The 13,230-nt window shown below is 64.3% G+C and overlaps 1 protein-coding gene across 8 annotated transcripts in view; it reads right to left on the reverse strand.

The window, feature by feature from the left end:
- Positions 1-13,230, reverse strand: part of LOC119108202 (nuclear factor 1 X-type) — a 55,400-nt gene that overhangs the window by 14,946 nt on the left and 27,224 nt on the right. For all 8 annotated transcript variants that reach the window (XM_037231779.1, XM_037231780.1, XM_037231782.1 and 5 more), the window contains one exon: positions 7,619-7,684. In XM_037231779.1, the coding sequence (XP_037087674.1) occupies positions 7,619-7,684 (66 nt within the window). The remainder of the gene's footprint in view (positions 1-7,618; positions 7,685-13,230) is intronic.

Here is a 13,230-nt window from a genome sequence, read left to right on the forward strand (position 1 = left end):
GTCAGGGAAGGTAAGACAACATCGGATGACGTCAGAGAGCTTAACAGTGGAGCGCCGAGGAGACGGCGTCTGATGAGCACAGGGTAGATGGGGCGGGCGCCTGATAGCGTCAGGGAAGGTAAGACAACATCGGATGACGTCAGAGAGCTTAACAGTGGAACGCCGAGGAGACGGCGTCTGATGAGCACAGGGTAGATGGGGCGGCGCCTGATAGCGTCAGGGAAGGTAAGACAACATCGGATGACGTCAGAGAGCTTAACAGTGGAACGCCGAGGAGACGGCGTCTGATGAGCACAGGGTAGATGGGGCGGCGCCTGATGAGCACAGGGTAGATGGGGCGGCGCCTGATAGCGTCAGGGAAGGTAAGACAACATAGGATGACGTCAGAGAGCTTAACAGTGGAACGCCGAGGAGACGGCGTCTGATGAGCACAGGGTAGATGGGGCGGCGCCTGATAGCGTCAGGGAAGGTAAGACAACATCGGATGACGCAGAGTGGCGATCAGCACCTAACGATGCCAGGGAAGACGGGATAGCACCCGATGACGTCAGGGAAGACGGAGCAGCCCCTGATGACATCAGGGAAGATGGGGCAGCCTCCGATGAGGTCAGGAAAGGTCCCTGGTGACATCAGGAACGGCGCATGATGACGCTAGGGAAGACGGGGCAGGCCCTGATGACGTCAGGGGAGAGGGGGCGGAGCCTGATGACGCGAGCCGGCCGCCGGCTGTCGCCGCCGCCGGCCAATCATTTATCATCGGTGCCGTATCTGCGGCGTCGGTGTGTTTTGATGGCGGCGCGGCGGCGGCTGGAGGGCAGCCAGCGCGGCCCGGCCGCCCTGGCGCCGCGCCCTGGCCGGCCCACCCGCCCCCCGGTCGCGGCAGACCTTTTCTGTGTCGTCGGCGACGCGACGCCGGCCGCGGCTGATTAGTTGGCACGACTCCGACGGCAGGGCGCACCCCAGGGCGGTCCCCGTCGGCGCCGACGCCGGCGAGTGCGGAGGGCGCCGCGCGGGTGCGGGGTCAGCAGGGGTGGGAGCGGGGCCCGAGCCGGCGCGGATGGAGCGGGCGGTGGGATAACATGGCGCACATCGGACCCGTTAGATCAGTGTGAGGGAAAACGAGTCATTTTGGCGCAGTGCGCTATGTCGTCATTCTACAAGCTTGAGTGATCTGCATTTTAGGCGCGATTCCCCACGCCTCTTTTAAAAATCAGCTCCCCATTGGACCGTCACCACCACCGAACACGGCGGAGGGCCATGTATTCCTAATGCAACCATCCACAGAATACCCCACAGCGTCCGCGCCCCAAAACGTTAGCCTACGACAACGAGACGCCCGCCGGCAAACAGAAAGTTCTGCAGATCTCCGAATCTGCGCCGCGTTCGCAACGACCTTGCGAACGACTGGCTGCGAGCGGCGCGCTGCTCAGGAGGACGGCAGCACGTCCCTCCAGAGCGGCTCCGAGCCGCCGCCGACGCGAGGCCGCCCGGTCGGCTCGCGTTGCCACATGCAAATGCCGGCGTCACTGCGTTTTCGGCCCGCTTTACGACGCAATAGCGCGCGCGGGCCCGGCGCCGTTTGGCCGCCGCCCAGACGCCTGCAACAGAACGGCGCCGCGCCACTTTTAGCCGCGCGCGCGCGCGTCACCGCTGCCGCCATCTCATCCGGCCGCCGGCCGCCATTTCGTAGCTGCGTTCTTTGGTCTTGCTGTCTGTCATCTCCGACGCCGGTCATCGGGCCGTCCATCTTACGAACGCGCATCCGTATGCGTGTCCTTCCGTCCGTCCTCCGTGCATCTGCGCCTCCCACTGTCCGTCCATTGTTCCTCTTGGCCATTCCTCTGTCCGTTCGTCCGCCTTCTCCATCCGCCCGTCCGTCCGCCGCTCTTGCCCGCCGCTCACTCGGCCACACATCTGTGCCTTGCCGGTCTGTCCACTGTCCCCGGGCGCGCCTGCCGTCTCCGCCTGCCGGCGCGGCCGCCCTCGCCCGCCGTCCCAGCCAGCGCGCGGCCGTCTGCTGTCCTCACGTGCCGCTTCCCCTGCCCTTAGCCGTCGCCAGCTCGTGGTCGTGCCGACCAACAAGTGCGGCCGGTGGCCAGCGCGGCCCGCGCCAGTTTGGCCGCCGCGCCGCTTTGGAAGCCGGCCGGCTGGCGGCCGCGGCCAGCCAGACGGCCGAAATTTGGGCCGTTTGTCGGAATTTTTCCTGGCGATGATCCCTGGCGCACCCCCCGGCCGAAACAACCACCATGGATCTTGGCATGGCGATGCCCTCATAGGCAGATGTAAATATTGGCTCCCTTTATTGGCAAAGACGGCGGACGGCGGCGGCGGCGCTGGCGCTGGGGCCGTTTTTCACAGTGCGGCCGGCGCGGCCGGTGAGGCGAGAGGTCAGCAGCGCCGGAGGGCCAGCCGCCGCACGCCACGTCCGTCCAGCGCCGGCCGTCCACACCAGCGGTGCCGGTGAGCTGAGGAGCGCCGGCCCTCCGCCGGCCACCTCTCCCCCAGCCCTCTGTCGGTCGCCGATCGCGGCCCGCATACCGTGCGGCCGGCGCCGCTGCCGGCGCCTGCAGCCGACGCCCCAGTGAGCCGCCGCCGAGCCCCGGCCGCCTGCTCGTCGCCAGCTGTCCGTCGCCGCGCCAGCTGCCTCTCCCGCGCGGTCCCCCGCGCCGCGCGCAGCTGTCTCGTTCACGGCGGCGGCGGCGGCGGGGACCACGGCGCCGCGTCTCGACGGCCGGTCAGCGCGCAGCACGCGCGTCCTCCTCGTCGGCGTCGGCGGCGTCGGCGGCGGGCGGCGCCTTATTTGGCGCGGTCGGCGGCTCCCGTTACGGCAGCGACGGCCGGCCGCAGACGGCGCCGCTGCGGGAGCCGCTGCCGCCGACGGCTCCGACCCCCGCAGTGGGAGCCGCCGGTGGCCGGCCCGCCGCCGGAGCCGCTGCGGAAGGGTGGCGCTGGCCGGCGCTGCGGTCCAGGGCCACCTCGCCGGCCGCCGTCGCGTATTTCGGGCCGCGCCGAAATAGCCTGACACCGTTGGCAGGAGGCCCGGCCGCGCCGGGGCCGCGGTTCGGCTCGAAGTGCGCCGGTCGGCTCCGCGGGACGCCGTGCGAAGAGCTCGGCACGACGGCCGGGCTGGCCGACCGGCCGGCTGGCTGGTGGTGGCCGGCACCGGGACCGGCTCGCGACAACACCGGCCGTCTGTCCACCCAGGGACGCGGCTAGGCGCCAGGCAGCCCTGCAGCCGCCTCTCCCCTGATGCCGGACCTCGGCGGACACGAGGCTCGCCGCGCCGCCGCCTGCCGCCGCCGCTCGGCTCCATCCGCCTGCCTTCGAAGCCGAGCGCGGCATGGTGCCGCCCCTAGCGTGCTCGTCTAGCGAGCCTGTCGCTCGGATGGCCCTGGCCTATCCAACGTTCCCGGGCGGAAGAACACACGGCCGCGGCACGGGGCCGGTCGTGGGCGGCTGGCCAGCCGACGATCGGACTCGGCGACCCGAGCCGCTGGCCGACAGCAGGGGCCGCCGCCCCGGGCGTAGCGGCTGGGAGCCGGCCCAGCTCCGGACAATGGCGGCCCAGGCGAACCCGAGCCACTGGCCGACAGCAAGGCCGCCGCCCCGGCCGTAGCGGCTGGGAGCCGACCCAGCTCCTGACAATGGCGGCCCAGGCGCTCCCTCAGACAACAGGGCCGCTGCCCCGGCCGTAGCGGCTGGGAGCCGACCCAGCTCCGGACAATGGCGGCCCAGGTGCTCCCTCAGACCGGACGGCGAGAACGGGTTTGTGCGCTATGGGTTGACCAAAGCGCAGGGGGAACGAAGCCGGATTAGTGACTGCTTCTCTCCAGCTCATGTCTCAGCATTTGTCTAGGTGGAAGACTTGACCTCAGCGAGACAATAGCCAAATCAGTCATCCCTTGCCCAGTTTCAGCGACCGTCTCATTCAGAACACCGCCGCAACCTCCACCAACGCGGCCCAGCACTCACGGCTCCGGCACAGCCCGAGCGCGCCGTGCCATCACTACGTCCGCCGAGTCCGATCTCAATCGAAATCGGCGCACCGCAATCGGGCCAGGACGGGACGCGCGTCCGAGAGGCCGTCATGACGCAACCAATCCGGGGCACGGACGGGGGGCGGCGGCGGGGGCGTGACCCAGATCGCGCCCTCTGCCGGGTCACGGCGCGCGACTAACGACACCGCCAGCAGTGACACGGCCGGCCGGTCGGCCGCTGCCACGTGACCGGCGAGAGCGCCTCTGACCCGGTTGGGCGCCGGCGCCGGCGCCGGCCAGTCGTTGCACGGACGCCGGCCGGCCTGCGGCCGGCCAGGCGGAACCGCGCACCGCTCGGTGCTCGGCGCTCGGGGGGCGCGGCGGCCGGCGGCGCCTCCCCGGAGAAACGCGGACCGGACGCGGCCTCCGCGGCCGGCCGGCGCCGCATCGCGCGGCGAACGGGTGAAAACGCGGACCGCAATTTCTAGCCGATGCGACCGGCCGGCGCGATCGGCGGCGCCCCGAGATAATCCGACCCGCCATCGTCGCCGGCCGGCAAACGGCGCCCGGGCACGGGCCGATCTGGCAACAGGCGCGGCCCCCGCCCCGCGATACGGCCGGCGTCCGGGAGAGAGGCCGCGCCGGCCCCCGGCCGCCGAGCCCCGGTCCTCGGGCCGCCCCAAACGCCGCTCCGGCGCCGGAAGCCGCGACGGAGAGGCCAGCCGCATGCGGCACGCCGGGTGGTCCGCCGCCACCACGCGGCGCCCCGCTCCCGCCCTGGTGACCGCTGCCGAGCATCACGACTCCACCGCCGCCGGAGCTGGTCCGTGTCAGCTAATCCGCTCGGCCGTCCGGTCGTCGCGGCCCGCCGGTCGGCACGTGTCCCGCCGGGACGGGCGCAGTGCCGGGACCACGCCGCCACGTGCGGCTAACGACAAAGTGATACCGATGCGCGCAACGGGCCGCCGCCAGCCGTCCCCTCGGCCGGCACGTCCCCCGTTTTGGCACGGCGTCGCGGGCGATCGCTGCGGCTGACGGACGAATGAATATATTATCGGCGCGATTCTGATTAGCCAGCATTATTTTAACGACGGCCCGGCCGGGCGGAAAGAATCGCCGCAGCAGACGCGCCGTTATTGTTTACCCTCTCGCGGGGAGGGGGCCGGAACTGCATCAGATCGTCGGCGTCGTCGAATCTATCACGCACCGTCGTCGCCGGCGACGGAAGTCGGCGGCCAGTCGCATCCGATGGGCTGACGCGACGGCCGCCGCTGCCGCGCGCCGCCGACAGAGGGCAGGCGCGCGCCGTCCGATGAACCGGCCTCTATTTCGACGCCGCTCGAGGCCAGGTAAATTTAGCCCGAGCAGCGCGCGGTGCGCTTCGTTGCGCCTCCCGGCTTCTGCCGAGCGACCCGGCGCGCGCGCCACACGATAGCCGCAAAAAATAGCCCGCCCTCGGCTGCGCGGGGGTCGTAAAGAGCGACACGCGCGCGCGCGGTGTCGCGGCGGCCGCCGGCGCGTCCGCCGGGCCGGCGGCGTGAAACGCGGGCGGCCGGCACCAGTTGGGAGTATTCCAGCTCCCCCACTGGCCCGGTGTCGGCGGCCGCGGTGCCGTCGCTGGCAGCCCTTTGGCGCGGTGCGTGCGGGCTGCTGCCAACATTCCGGCGGAGACGGACAAGGGCACCGGCAGAGGCGGCGGCACCCGGTGCGCGTGCCGTGTGCAGGAGGCGGCGCGCCGCGCCAGCGCGCGCGGGTCGGGCCGCCGCCGCCGCCCGCTTGGGCGTCCAGCCCGACCGCCTGTCTGCACAGGCAGCCATCCTGCCGGCGAGTACAGGCCGCGCTTGTTCGCCTCCGGCGGCATCCCTCGCGACGAGACAGCGCGCTGCCACGGACGGGATCGTTAGTCTTCCTCCTCAAGGCACACATCTCGTTGTTCACTCATCTTGCCATCCAAAGCGCACGGCTCGTTGTTGGGAGAGCCTTCGTCTGTCTCTTCTCCCGCGGTGCGCTGTCGCTGGAGGACGTCAGCCCGTCTGTGTGCGGCACAGGCGCGTCCTTGACGCAGCCGGCAGCGAGCAGTCTTTCCAGCCCAGCCGTCAGTTCTCCTGCTCCACGCAGCCGTCCGTCGCCGGGGACGGCCCGGCTGGGTCCGATCCTGACCCTGATCAGCGGACGATGCGGCGGGGGCGCGTAACGTGCCCGGTCACCGACACTGGGCCCAGATGGGCGGGATAGGACATCCAGCTGGCGGCAGCATCCGCCTGCCGACGCCCACCCATGCCGCAGAGTCTCTCGGCTCCACCACCAGACGCCGCCAGACAATCTCGTCGACTCCACCACCAGACGCCGCCACAACAGTCCCGTCGACTCCACCACCAGACGACGCCAGACAGACTCCGTCCGAACTTCGTCACATACCCCAGGTCGCCTTCGCCTTCTCCACAAGTCTCGTGGGTCGTACAACAGTCTTGCAAACAAACGTGGCCGGTGAGGGGGCATCAGACAGCCGCCGCTGCCATTGTCCTCAGTGGGCCGCTCGCGAGCGCTCCGTCTGCCGTGCTCCTAGGCAACGCTGGATGTCCAGCGCTCCACGAGGTCGATGCACATACATCAGCTGCATGTAAAGCTGTACATGTCGTGTATCCGTATCGATATAGACTTGTATTGTTCTGTCTTCCTGGAAGTATTGCATCGGTTTCTAAACCAGTCCAAGTCTTCACCCAAGACGGAATGAATGATTCCTTTAAGCTGGATGCTAGCCAAGCTGGATGCACAGGCTCTTGGAAAACAGGAACCCCTCCCACTTCTGTACGCACATCCATCCCGCCACTCAGTCCCTGACTGTATAATTTCGCGCTCACGAATGCATTGATTTCGGAGAAACGTGCTTTATTAAGCTGACATAATCGCTCCTTTCAAGCTAGCTGCAATAAAATTACAATCAAATTGAGTGCATACTTAAGGTTACTCGCCGTCCTCAGCACGTAATTGAACACGATATACGGGTATAAACAGCACGATATAAACAAGCTTGGGTGGATCAGGAAAACACAGGTTCTTCTCCGTGCCACACATAAATAGGACGGAGGCCAAGCAAAGGTGATTATGACCGCCGCTGCATGGCAGAGCAAACGTGACTGACAAGCCACATCAGGATCGGTTTCCACGGCGCCGATGTTCTCAGCACAAGACATTACAAGAAGCGACTGGCACGGAGGAAACAGCTCCAGAAGTCGGAGCGTAGCGCGCGCCATCCCCCCTTCCCCTCCCCCCACCCCTCACAGGGGACACAACGTAACGAGCCCACTGAAGTGGCGTTGGAATAAAGAACATGATCCTGTGGGCAGAGCACGACCCACCAAGCAACTCGCAAAACGGCCGAGAATTCGCCGTAATCCAGGCAAACGGCTGCCGCGTGGAAGGGGTAAGCGGACCACGAGGGTACCGTTCCAATTTCGCCTCCGACTAATGTTCGTTGTCTCCTTCGCTAAGCCCGAACGGCGCAATAGAAGAGCCGATAAATCTCTACCGGAGCAAGCAATTGGCGATTAGTGGAGGCGATAAACTACAGAGGACTATGTATTTGACAGAGTGACGGGCGCGGCCGACGGCGGGGAGGCTGACGCGGGCGCCGGTCCCACCTTTGCTGACGAACCGCTCGTCGTTCTCCAGATCCGTGGCGTCGCACGGGTTGCCTGAGACGGCGTCTGAAAGAGGACGGCGTCCGGTCAGTGCCGGTCGAGACGGATCAGCGCCAGCAACCCGGCCGGGCGGGCCGACCAGCGGCCGAAAGCCGGCGCCAGGCAGATCCCGCCGGCCGCTGTTACAGGTCACAGGTACAGGTCATCTGTCAGGGACACATGCGGCCTAATACTCCCGGCAAACCACCACAGAGACGGTTTCATCGGCCCGCATGCACGGAGAGCCTAACAGACCGGGTCAGCCTTGGCACGGAGCGTGCGGACAGGGGCAGCCAGAGGCCCGGTCCAACCGGCGCGGTTGTCACTCATCGGTCACAGGCAAGTCGAAAACGTCCCCGACGCGCCATGACTACCACCACAACTGAGCAGCGGTTTCGGGGAAGGCACGGCAGGAACAGAGACGGCCTACCCGTCTTAGCGGCGGCCTGTCCGCTCCCGAGACGGCACACAGATCTCGAGACGGCGGGCAGAGGCAGCGTCCGCGGTCGGTACGGCCACGCCAGCGCTGACGCCTGGCCGTCGGCGGCGAGCCGGGACGGCCGGTGATGCCAGCCGAGCCACAGCCGGCGCGCGGCAGCCGCCGCTCTCCAGTCGCCACACGCCCGCCGGCATAAGGTCAGCAGCTGCCGGACAGGACGTGTGCGGGGGAAAGGCCGGTACCGTCGCCGCAGCGGAGACACAGGCCGGCGTGCTCGCCTGAGAGCCGCCGGCAAGCTTCAGAGAGCACTCATCGGGTGTGTACCGGCGGTACCGAGGCAGCGGCAGCGGCGGCAGCGGCGGCGGGGGGCGGCGGCGGCCTGCTCGCTCGGCCACCAGCCTGGTCGGCCCGGCTCAGGCTCATGGCTATGTATGCCGAGCGGCCGCCGACAGAGCCGCTCACACAGCCGGCAGCGCCGAGACAGTGTGCAGACTCGGGCGCGCTGCAACTGATCCGACCGCCAGCGCCAGGTTGCGCCTGGCCTCATCTTATTCAAGTGGGCGCCTTGGGCCTCACGACGCTGATGGACATATCACACCCTTCAGCTGATAAGCGACAAACTGTAGTTACCTTAACGACCACAGCTCACCTTCTCGAACTTAACGTCATGTACTGAACTGTACTATACATATCATTCCTACTCATCTCAACCGAGTCTAAACCGCTGATTTTTGGTCCCCTGTCAGCTGGGCACGTGACTTGTGTCGTCTGATGCCCCGAATCAGGTGATTTCTCTGGACGCGGCCGGTCACGTAAGTGTGTTCTTCAGCGTGTGACTTCATTTTCTAAAGTGACTAATGAATCTTTGTGGAGCAGAAAAGGCCATTGGAATCAAAAGGTGATGATGGTTGGTTTAAGAGCGCGCTGACTGCGATGGTCATTTTCCAACCCACATCAAAAGAAAGATTGAAGCATCTCCGGGTATGCCAACTACTTTGATGACGGGAATAACTACAACAAGCGAGATCGCAGGAAAACGGATAACTCCTGAGAAGAGGCTTCTATTCAAGTGATTATTCTTTACGGTGCACCTGCTCTAAAATCGAAAGAAAATAAAGCGATTATCTATTCTTACCATGCGCATTAATGACCCCATTGCTGAAACATGGCGATACAAAACCCGTTTACCAGATTGCGCGCGGCATGGTTTACCCACGGACAAAACGGGGCGCTGAAGCACTGCATCCTGGAGATAGTTTAAAGAACCCACCAAGTATATGAGAAGACTTTCGGACGGGAGACTTCAACGACCACCATATTGAATACAAATAATGAAAGTAACTTGATTAGAAAAATGACGGGAGACAATGGTGTCGCATGGCCCAGACGGAGAATGTAACGTACCGATAAAAATCAACGATATTAAATCAATTGCTGTACGTACGAATCTGGCATACATACGCGCTGCTCCGAAAAAAAACGCATGTACAGCCATTACGTGATTTCATAAAACAACTGGTGTTTTACGCACTACTGGTGAACAAACGTCACCCATCCTCTGTCATGACCGACCCATTTCAGCGGCCGCGCCGACCTGATGAGCACGTGAGCGGTGAACCCGGCAATGGGAGGGGGCCGGCCGCCAGCGGGGCCGTCCCGTCTGCTCGCCACCCCCTCAGGCCGCCGATAGCCGGGTGTCCAGCGACGGCACGGCGTCCCCAATCAACGCCAGAGATCTCGGTGCGTCGCAGGCCGGATAATTTGTTCGCTTTAATCGGGACGTTTTTTCGACGGGCTGGCTCCATAAAGCCGCCATTAGGCCGGTATCGACGCCCGTAAATTCGGCGCCGGCCGGTCGTCCGATCACGCCACATTAGCAACCGGCCGGCGCGCGGCGATCGCGTACTGATACCGGGCGCGTAAATTCGCACCGGCTCAGCGAGCGCTGGCAGCGCCGACGGCTCGCGCCGCATCGTCGACTTCGACGTCGGACCGTTCGGCCCGGACCATCCGCGGCGATGACGGGTCGACGGGGCGGGCGCCGCCGTCGCCGCCGCCGCCGCGCCGTCGTACCTTGATCGTCGACGCTTGCGCGCGACCATCCGCCCAGCGGCCGATGCCTTTTCTATGCCTCCCACGTCAAAATACCGGCGCGCATAGCCCGGTCCGGAACGTCGGCCGGGCGGAATCCGACGATTTACCGCCCATTTGAGCGGCGGCGGAGGCGGCGGCGGCGGCGGCGGCAGACTATCCCAACCTCCCCACGCTTGCCCCGACGCATCGGCGGCGCGGGGGCGGCGTCGCCGTCGACGCTGGACGGCGGTCGTCAAAGCCGGTTGGGCCGGGCGGCTGGGGCAGCGGCGACGGCCCTCACGCGGCGACCAGGCGGCGGGGGCCCCGGCCCGGTGGCGGACCCCGCTGGCCGGCCGGCACGTGCCCGGCCCCCCGGCTCTGGCTCCGGCTGGCCTGGCGGCGGGCGCGTGCCCGGCGCGTGCGACGCCACACGCAGCCAGGCGACACGCCGCCGCCGCTAAGTGGACTGGAAGTTATGTCCGAGACGGCGGCCAGTGCTGATTTAGCGCACTCGTCTAACGACCGAAATGGCAAATTATTACCATAATTGTCCACGGCGCCGCGGCTAAACAGCAGCAGTCAGCACCCGGTATCGGCTACATTATGCATTCATAATCGGCGCGCGCGAGACAAAGTGGCGAGCGGCGGAGGGTGTCCGCGCTAACAACGGCCACGGGGAGGCGGGTCGACAGCGGAACGGCCGTTGCAAACGCGCGCCACAACGACGCTGGAATGAGTGCGAGCAGCGAAACCGCTGAGGGAAGACGAGAACGTACGCAAATGACGGCTGAATGGGGAGAGCGCGCATTACGGGCGGTGGCTGTGTTTTGTTGGGCTTCCGATGCTCCCAGTTGAGAACCACCGTTAGGTGATAGCAGTTATAACGCCACGACAGCTAAAGACCAATGTTCTGACGGATCCAAAGAGATTGAAATGTAAGAGGGGGCGTCTGGAGAAGCATATGCTTGAACCCATGGACATCGCAATTTTGCCTTGATCCTGTTCAGTGCATTAATATGGCATATTTTCGGCCGTCGGCGCCACATGACCATATGATCACATGGAGAAAGCGCCCAAACAACCAATGTAAAAAGGTGATAATGCTTCATTGCACATCAGAAAGACGAATAATAACCATCCATCGCCACATGCCACTGCATTTGAAGTACCTTCATAGCCTTCTAAGGCCTCGATGAGATAAGACCGACAACATATTTAAGTTCGGGACCGAGCGAGGGAAGATAACTTCACCAGTTTGGTTAAATCACATCAAGATACGACCAGCTTTATCCCACGAGAATGTCTGTACGCAAGATAGAACGGGGGCAGAAAAACCTACAAAGCAAGAGCTTCTGTGCCAAACTGATCTCCAATTTGTGTCCCGGAACGACTCAGAGTAGATCCTTGCCCTACAAATCAACATTGGCTGACAAAACTACGCTTCAACACAGCTAGCGAGGCCCAAAGGGTAACAGGATATCCACGGCGATGTATTTATATCCGGCCCGAGCCCAGCCGCGTCCGCACATCTTCAAAACACACAAAAACAGGCGCCGGCTTATTTTTAGCGCCGCCGCGTTCCGTTCCCCAGGCCGGGACACAGCGGCCCTCTTTAAACTGCCACTTGGCCGCACATTGCGAGGAGGTAATTATCCGTAATGAGTCCGGGTATCGCGGCGGCCGAGGCGGCGGCGCGGACAGGCCTCCGAGGTGGCGCCGGCAGCGACGGAGGGGGGGGGGGGGGCGGGGGATTACCACCGGATCCGATGGCACAATGCGCAGCGGCGGAACTAGCAATAGCTCGGAACAAACTGCCGGCGCGTCGTCGGCGCCGATTTATGGTAAACGCCGTCGGACGCCGCCTTTCCGAGCGGGTGGCCGCGCCGCAACGCCCTCGCCACCGCCGCCCAGATACGGGCCGTAAAATCTACATGTGAATTCGCGCGGGCCGCGATGAAGGGGTGCCGGCAAATGCCGGCGTATTTGTTACCGATGTCGGAAAGTTTCGCGGGGGAGTGGTGCGGCCCGAGGCGCCCGCGCCGCCGCACGATCAGCGAGGAGTGGTGGGGCGCGGGGCACGCGTACCGTCGCACGATTACCAGGGAGTGGTGCGGCGCGGGGCACGCGCACCGTCGCGCGATCGCCAGGGAGTGGTGCGGCGCGGGGCACGCGCACCGTCGCACGATCACCAGGGAGTGGGCACGCGCACCGTCGCACGATCAGCGGGGAGAAGTGCGGCGCGGGACAGTGGGTCAGAGGTCTGAGCGACGAACGGGCTGGGGGCGCGATCGGCGAGCGATAATTCAGGCGGTCGAGACAGAAACATCGCATATCTGAAGACTTTTGGGCAATTCATTTTTCTGGAAACAAAACGTTTGAGTACATTTCTCACAAACCCGTGGTTGAGAGACCCACTCAACCATAGGCATCGCGTGTTTGTGAAAGCCAAATTTATGGTCACAGGTAAAAAGGCCGACGCTAGTCCATGCATGTTCCTCCTGAACAGAACTGAACACTAACACGTGAACACTCTTGATCCCTCCACCAACACCGATTCTAGGATGCTCAGACCCCTGAGAAGTCATTTCAGTAACAGCCCTTCAAAGGAGGAGCGCCACCTTTGGAGGCCATGTTAACATCCCTGCACTGAGCGAGCAGGACTGGAATCCATCCCGCACGACGGACCGCATGCTCGCGTCGGCCGAAGCATGAACTGCCGATACAATTTCCTGGAGTTGTAAACAGCGCTAACTCACGCCACGTGTGGCAGTTTCTATCGTGCGCGAGCCGTGAACCAATCAGAGACCACGCGTTTGAAAGGACCCGTTCCATTGGCCGCAGCGCGTTACGGCTAGGCTCAGCTGCTTTTGGTGAGACGGAAATCTATCTCATACACCAAGCCGCAGTTTGTACAATTCCACTACAAAATATAATGAACCGAACAGCGTATTGCTGCCTACAAACAACTTGGATTATTAAGCAATGTGTTTTACCCGTATGAGGCATTACAGCCTGGCACAAACTCTTACGAAAGCCATGCTGACAATATCTTCCAAAAGTA

This window comes from Pollicipes pollicipes, unplaced genomic scaffold (assembly GCF_011947565.3).
Source record: "Pollicipes pollicipes isolate AB1234 unplaced genomic scaffold, Ppol_2.1 Scaffold_6686;HRSCAF=7923_pilon_pilon_pilon, whole genome shotgun sequence".
Classification (NCBI taxonomy): domain Eukaryota; kingdom Metazoa; phylum Arthropoda; class Thecostraca; order Pollicipedomorpha; family Pollicipedidae; genus Pollicipes; species Pollicipes pollicipes.